We start from the raw sequence: 8050 nt of genomic DNA on the forward strand, positions 1-8050 counted from the left end.
TCTAGTGTCTCACACACAGCAAGTGCTTAATAATATCACTGTTATTACAGCTTCTAGGATTGAATAACTATTACTTCAATCTCCCAAGCTAGGACTTAACTACTACCTGTCCCTTGCTCTGCATATTTAACCAATTACCACGTTACACCAAGTCTACCTCTTAGGGTGCCTGGGTGACTCTGTCCGTTAAGCATCTGCCTTCAGCTCAGGTTGTGCTCCCAGCGTCCTGGGATGGAGTCCCACATTGGGTCCCTGCTCAGCGGGGAGCCTGCTTCTCCCTCTCCCTCTCTGTTTCTCATGAATAAATAAATAAAATATAAAAAGTCTACCTCCTCAATACTCTGTAAATCATTCCTTCTCCCACCACACCCTCTCTCCATGGCCACTCTCCTGGTTTAGGCCTTCATTATTTCTTGCCTAGCACAGTCCATGGGTCTTCAGTCCAGCTCTCCAACTGAGTCACCATGCCGCTGTTAGGGTGACCTCTGAAGATATGAACTCGATCATGTCACCACCTTTCACAGCTTCCCATGGCTCACAGCACTGGAATCACCTGGGGAGTCAGGGAGTGTGAAAATACAGGCTCCAGGGTACCACTCCAGACTCTCCAATAGATTCTGAAATGCTTGTCTCAGAGCAGAGAGCCACATGCATCTGGGAAGCAGTTCAGGGAGGGGTCCCCCAACTGTGGATCCAGCGGACTCAAGGTAGAGGACAGCTGGTAGACCCTCCCAAGAGGATATGTGTCCTCCCTTGGCCTCCATATGTGCTTCTCTCAGTATGTAGACCCGCTTTTTTGTTTCTGGGATGCAGTCAATACAGGGATTTGCACCTTTAGAAAATGATGCTAACAAAAACCAGCCCCCAAACCAGCAGTGTCATCTGTGGATCCTCCCCCCGGAAATAAGTGACATAAAAATAATAGCCCTTAAATGAGGCCCACCAAAAGAACAGTATATATGTCATCCAGAAACATAGCAAATGTCATAATAGCAATTGTGGCAGAAGCTGTTCGCCACTGATGAGGAGTTGTAAAAGAGAAGATTCCAATTTAAACAGGCTCTAAGAGATAGTAATGTTTCTCTTGGAGGTGGGAGTATTACAGCCACTAAGAAAGTGAAGTGGAGAGAAATTCCCATCTCTAGGCCTGAGTTAAGCATCTCCCATGAAAGTGGAAATCATCAAATGATCTAAGATGCTTAAGGTGGTCCCAGGTGCCCTGACAAGAAAAGGTGTCCAGAACACAAGACAGAGGGGCCCTGAGGGGCAGGGACGCAAAGAGGACCTTTCGCATTCAGGCTGTGCCGTGGGAAACTCATTATTTGGCATCCGGTTCATCCATCAGTTCCTCATTGGTGGGATCAAGTGGGCCGGCAAAGCTCAGAGACCTACCCTTTGGACCTCTTTCTCTGCCAAAGATATACACGTTGTTGTCGACCCATGATTCGGGGATTAAGTCTTAGTTCTTCGGCTTTGGTGGGGTAGGTGTCACCGAGCCTGGTGAAATAAGTGCATCGCATTTTTACCATGGCAGGCCATGTACACCCCTGAGCATTCCTGCTCTCCGTCCGAGTGTCCTGGGTGGGGACGATGAGGCCCTCCTCTCAGGCGCCTGCGAACGACAATCCCTCGCCAGAGACAGTGACAGCCTTAGTCCTATGAACGACCCGACTGGGAACTAGGGCACTAGAGGCGTTGCTGGTCCGCCTCGGCGCCACGCCCCTCCCACAAGCAGGCGCGGGTGCAGGCCGAACAGCCCGAATTCACCCGGCGCCCAGTGCGCGCGCCACGCCTCAAGCTCGTCCTATGAGACACTGGCCTGGGTCCCCCAGTCCAGGACAACCGCTGGGGCGGTAGGATCGGTGCGCAGGAGCTCCTGCAGCGCCGCAACCCAGGGACCGGAAGTCTCCTGCCGCCAACCGCCCGCCATGAACGGCTCCCTGCGGCCGCACGCCAGCAGCTGGCGGCGGGCAGCCACCGTCGTGCTGGCGGCCGGCTGGGCGCGCCCAAGCCCCGCCGTCCCGTCGCTGCCCCCCGAGGGCTTCCGGCTGCTGCTGCTGCAGCGTTCCGGGAGCCAAGGCTTCATGCCCGGGGCGCACGTCTTCCCGGGGGGCGTGCAGGACACCGCCGACCGCTCGGCGGACTGGCTGCGCCTCTTCGCGCCGCACCACCGGCCGCCACGCTTCGGCCTGGGCCCCGCACGGTCGCGGCCAGCCTCCTTCCCAGGGTTGCCCGCCGCCGCCGCCGACGGGGACGCCGCGGCGCTGCCGGATGACGTCGCCTCCCGCATCTGCGCCATCCGCGAGACCTTCGAGGAGGCGGGCGTGCTGCTGCTGCGGCCGCGAGCCGCCCTGCCAGCGGCGCCCGAGCTGGCCCGGGCCCTCGCGCTGCCACCGGGCCTGGACGCCTGGCGCGACCGCGTCCGCCGCGACCCGCGCCACTTCCTGAGCCTGTGTGCGCACCTCGACTGCACGCCCGACATCTGGGCGCTGCACGACTGGGCCGGCTGGCTCACGCCGTTCTCGAGCCCCGGCGGTCGCCGCTTCGACACGGCCTTCTTCTTGTGTTGCCTGAGCGAACCGCCGCCGGTCTACCCAGACTTGACCGAGGTGGTGAGCTGCCAGGTAGGGCGTGCTGGGCCGGAGTGGGGACCCACCCGAACTTGAGAATGAGGACCCGGCCAGCAGCCAAGGCCATCTGGAACCTCCCGATAAGCCCAGCATAGAGAGGCTGATTGCAGGTGTCCTTCCATCTATGATGGGGCCACAGCTGGTGGACCTCATCTACCTAACATCGTGGCTTAGCCTGGCCTACCTTAAACGTACTCAGAACACTTACATTAACCTTCTGCTGGACAAAGGCACCTAACACGAAATCTATTTTATAACGAAGGATTGACTATCTCATGTAATTTATTGCATACTAGAAGTGAGCAACAGAATGGTTGTATGGTTCAGAATGGGTGTAAGCATATCCTTTGTTTACCCTCAGGATCTCACGCCTGATGGCGAGCTTGCACATTGCTCCTGCCCAGTGTTACCAGTAGTGAGTGAGTAGCCAGCTGGGAGGAAACATCATAATTCAAAAGCAACGTTTCTCCTGAATGCATATGGCTTTTGCAGCATATGGCTTTTGCGAAATTGTAAATTGAACCAAAGTCCAGTCGGTGTAGCTTCCTCAGAGCCTTAGAGCCAGTAAGTGACAGAGTGGGCATGGCATCCAGGAAGTCTGGCCCTCAGCCCTGCAGGCCAAAGGCAGGACTTTGGTGAAGTGCTCTCTGCTTTCCCCAGCTTCATAATCCCAAGGCCTTACTCTGCCTCTCCTGTGGTTCCCCCAGGAGGGTCCCGAGGGAGATCCCAGGATTTGTACAGTGCTGCTCAGGGGCCAGGCTCCTTCCTGAGCGCTTTACCTGCATTAACTCATTTCATGCCCACAGCAGTTTAATTATGTCCTCAGAGAACATACTTTATGTGGTTTCAGTCTTAAATTTATTGAGTTTTGTTTTATGGCCACAAATAGGAGTCTGTCTTGGTGAATGTTCCTTTTGCACCTAAAAAGAATAATGCTGTGTTTGATGGAGTGTTTGTAAAAAAGTCAATTAGGTTAAATTTGTCGGTAGTGTCTTTCATTTCTTCTGTGCTATTTCCTTGTTCTATCAGATATTGACAGGAATGCTGAAAAAAAAATTTTTTTAAGATTTTTTTAACTAATCTCTACACCCAACATGGGGCTCCTATTCACAACCCCGAGATCAAGAGTCGCATGCTCCACAGCCTGAGCCAGCCAGGTGTTCCAGGAATGGTGAAATTTTTAATGAGTAATTATGGATTTGTCTTTTTCTCTTTTAGTTCTATCAGGTTTTGCTTCATGTATCTTGTAAGGTGCTGCATAGACATTTAGGACTGTTAAAGTTTGATGGATTGATCCTTTGATTATTATGAAATGTCCTTCTTTATCCCTGGCAATATTCCTTGTGCTGAGATCTGAAATTTCCTCTGTCTGATGCTAATATAGCCACTCTGCCTTCCATTCAATGAGCAAAATAGCATAGTATCTTTTCCCAGCCTTTAATTTTAACCTGTGTCTTCATTTTGTTTTATTTTTTAGAAGATTTATTTATTCAATTTAGAGAGAAGGAGAGAGAGCATGAACAGGAGGGGTAGAGGGAGTGGGAGAGAGAATCCCAAGCAGACACCGGCTCATGACCATGAGATCATGACCTGAGCGGACGCCAAGAAAGAGATGCTTAACCTACTGTACCACCCAGGCACCCCTGTGTTTTTATATTTAAAGTATGTTTCTTGTAGGCAGCCTGTGGTCTTGCCTTTTTTTTTTTTTTTTTAATCAGTATGACAATTTCTACCTTTTAGTTGGGGTGTTTAGATCATTTATATATGTTAATATATTTAAGTATTTATATTTAATTTAAATCTACCGTCTTTTAGTTTTTTATTTGTCCCATCTATTCTTTGCACTGTTTTTCTTTTCCTGACTCTTTTTGGATTATTTAAGTATTTTTTAAGAACTCTGTTTTATCTCCATTATTGACTTCTTAATTATACCTCTTTGTGGTTATGCTAGGGTTTGCAATATATAGGTTGCATTTCATGTATCACGTTAGAACCTTCCAACAGTATACTTACAATTCTCCCCCTATGTCCATTAGCTATTGTCATACATTTGACTTTTATTGTTATTATGAACTCTACAATACACTGATTATTTTGCCTTAAACAGTCAATCTTTGAAAGACTGTGAAAATGAGCAAAAAATGTCTTTTATGTGAACCTGCGTATTTACCATCATTAGCACTCTTCATTCCTTTGTGTAGATTAAAATCTACAACTGGTTTCTTTTGGCCTAAAGAACTTCCTCTAATAGGTCTTGTATTTCAGATCTTCTGACAAGGAATCTTGTAAATTTTGTTTATCTGGAAAATACTTTATTTTGCCTTCAATTTTTTTGAAAAGTATTTTGGCTGGGTATAGAATTACAGGTTAACAGATTTTTTTTCTGTCAGTACTTAAAGGTGTTGCTTTGGTATATTCTGGTTTGTGTAATTTTATGATGAGAAGTATGCTTTTAACTCTTTGTTCCTCTGTACGTAGTGTGTTTTTGTTTGTTTTTTTTGGCATGTGTGGCTACTCTAAATATTTCCTCTTAATCATTGGTGTTCATCAATTTGACTATGTGCATGGTTTTTTATTTTATTTATTTTATTTATTTATTTATGTCTTCAGATTTTTTTCACTTTTACCTATTTTCTGGGACTCCAATTATACATTTATGTTGGACTACTTGATAATGTCATTGATACCTTGTTCATTTTTTTTTCCAAATATTTTCTCTGTGCTTTATTTTTTTTTTTTTTAAAGATTTTTATTTATTTATTTGACAGAGATAGAGACAGCCAGCGAGAGAGGGAACACAAGCAGGGGGAGTGGGAGAGGAAGAAGCAGGCTCATAGCGGAGGAGCCTGATGTGGGGCTCGATCCCAGAACGCCAGGATCACGCCCTGAGCCGAAGGCAGACAGTTAACCGCTGTGCCACCCAGGCACCCCTCTGTGCTTTATTTTGAATAGATTCTTTGCTATATTTTCAAGTTCTCTCTCTCTCTCTCATACCTCGCATCTAGCCTGCTGTAAATACTACCCTGTGTATTTTTCATTTCAGACACTTTTATTTAACCAACCTCTTGGGGGCAGAGGGTCAACCCAGATTTTGTTACCAAATCTTTTCATGTCGTCTCAGAGGAATCTAGCAAGGCACATTAATGAATTAATTTTACAGCTTCAATTAGATTTGGGTACCAACCTAACAATTTCAAATCTTTGATTACCTCTGGAATAAACCTTAAGAACCCCAACCTTTGTCTTCCACAGTGGTCATCGCCATCAGAGGCAACTGAGAGTTTCATATCAAAGGAAATTTGGTTGGCACCTCCACAGTTCTATGAAATAAGAAGATTGGGAAACTTTTCCTCTCTCTCTGACTTGCACAAATTTTGTTTGGACGGTGCATCAGAAGGAATGGAAAGAATGCTGCCGATCACATTTGTAACTGCTGATGCAATGCTCCAGCTTTTACCAGGTAAGTCAGTGAAGCATCATGCTTTTTTACATTTAGTATTCACATTTAGTGCACGGGGCTGTATGGCAGTATTGCCCAACAGAGAGACATGAATTCCCGTCTGTTTTATACAGTACAGTTTATTAAGTAAGGTCTAATTCTATAAAATATCCATAGTATTTATTATAACCAAAAGTTCTGAATAATTCACTGTGTACACACACATACGTTTATTTAAATGTTTCCTAGACATTGACGAAGTTCTTTCTTGTATATTATCTCACTGTTTTACATTTTAATTTTGGATGATAAGAACAAACTATGAAGTTGAGAACTTCCATTTTCAAGTACACTCTATTAAGAACTGTAATTATGAGCAGTTGTCAATTTATTTGATTGAGGGAGTTTGTTGGTGGTTGATTGTTGGGCAAGTGCCAGGCAGGGGTTTTATGGCAGTTTAGAGCAGGGCTTTGTGACCTGTCTCCTGGCTACTTGGCTCAGTGCTCAGAAGAGCAATGATATTTGTTCCTCATCCTACAGTGGGATAGTTCAGCAGTTTTGACGTATAAAGATAATTTCTGTAATTTAACCTTAAAATTATTAGAACAGCCCACATTGAAACCCCAAAATATATGGACTTAAAGGCCATTTTTTCGTGATGAAAAAATACCAGTCATAAATATTTATGTGCTCAAGGAAAATTCTTGGCTGAGGAATGGGGAGGTGGGGGATGTGGGTATTAAAAACACAAGAAAGAAATTTAGGTAAGCTCATAAAATTAGAGTTACTTAACACCTATCTCACTTCCAAACATGGCATAGATGAAAATAAGTACCAATGTGTATGTCACTAACATATTGGAATGTTTTATAAAATAACACTGTGGAATCAAAATATTATTTTTCAGGAGATGAGCTATACTTAGAAGATTCCGAATTTTTAGAAACTGTTATGTCCTCTGGAAAAAAGACTGAAGAAATCATGAAGGAAGGCAAGACCTTTCACCGACTGGTGTTACACAGCCGCCATGTGTATAATCTCCACGTGACTATCCAGTCAAAGTACAAACATGTTTATCCTAAGACCTATGTGATAAGTAAGAGCCATTTGTAGAGTCCTGCTTGTTTGTACTTGCTCAGTTGACTGCTTGAAGTTGTCCTATGGCATACTGGAGGTTGACTAGACTTGCTTGGAGCATTAGGACCTGCCTGGAAGTTACAGTACAGTCTCTCACATTCAAGTGCATTATAGCACTTCCTTGCTTATTTCAGTCTTCAAGCCTTACAGTATCGCACAAGTGTCAAAGTGCTAGTGATCTTATTCCCAGACTGAGCGAAAAACCTTTCATAGGGGTTTCCACTTCTGTATTATTTTATAATCAGAAGTTTAAATAAGGTGTTCTCCTGCCATTGTCCGGTATATTAGCACTTTCCTTGATGTGCTTTGGAGATGGACCCGTGACTCCCTTAGACTTGCTGCTGGAATTAGTTGAAGGGTGTCTGACTACACAGGGAACAGTAGACTGAGACAACCTTCAGGCGACAGGGTCATTATTTTCTTGTTACGTCTTTAGCTTGATGATTAACCTTCAGTTCTGTTTAATACCAAATGGCCTTAGTTATTAGGTTTACCAAATGGGAAACCTATTTTAAAGAAATATGAAGCCATAACAAAAACCGTCATTATTTTTACTCTGGAGCAGAAGGTAATGAATGCAAAGAGATTAGAGAGATGTAGAACTAGTCATCATTCAGTGGTGTTTTATTAATGATGCTTATTTTCAATATTTTTAATATGGGTAATTTTTTCATGTTCTCCTAAGAGGAATACTATTTTGATTAAAGATGGGCAATGGCTGAGACATCAATTCTGTTTCAGATCCTTGACTATATTATGCATGATACACTGGATTTTATTTTTCATGAGATGTCTTAGTTTTTCTACCTGTGAAATAGAGGTATTAATAAATAAGGTATATGTG

The 8050-nt window shown here is 44.6% G+C and overlaps 1 protein-coding gene across 1 annotated transcript; it reads left to right on the plus strand.

Annotated features, from left to right (window-relative positions):
• The first annotated feature begins 1749 nt into the window (after positions 1 to 1749).
• Positions 1750 to 8050, plus strand: NUDT19 (nudix hydrolase 19). The gene is made up of 3 exons (XM_026484275.4): positions 1750 to 2624; positions 5883 to 6090; positions 6977 to 8050. Exons 1-3 carry the CDS (start codon positions 1929 to 1931, stop codon positions 7180 to 7182), a joined length of 1110 nt encoding a protein of 369 aa, XP_026340060.1. The 5' UTR covers positions 1750 to 1928; the 3' UTR covers positions 7183 to 8050.

The sequence above is a fragment of the Ursus arctos genome, unplaced genomic scaffold (genome assembly GCF_023065955.2).
Source record: "Ursus arctos isolate Adak ecotype North America unplaced genomic scaffold, UrsArc2.0 scaffold_19, whole genome shotgun sequence".
NCBI classification, from domain to species: Eukaryota; Metazoa; Chordata; class Mammalia; order Carnivora; family Ursidae; genus Ursus; species Ursus arctos.

Bases quoted from the DNA above. Each gene is read 5' to 3' on its own strand.
- NUDT19 (XM_026484275.4), top strand. From the start codon at position 1,929: ATGAACGGCTCCCTGCGGCCGCACGCCAGCAGCTGGCGGCGGGCAGCC. The intron at 2,625-5,882 runs GTAGGGCGTGCT...TGTCTTCCACAG, and splicing joins CCGAGGTGGTGAGCTGCCAG to TGGTCATCGCCATCAGAGGC. The intron at 6,091-6,976 runs GTAAGTCAGTGA...ATTATTTTTCAG, and splicing joins AATGCTCCAGCTTTTACCAG to GAGATGAGCTATACTTAGAA.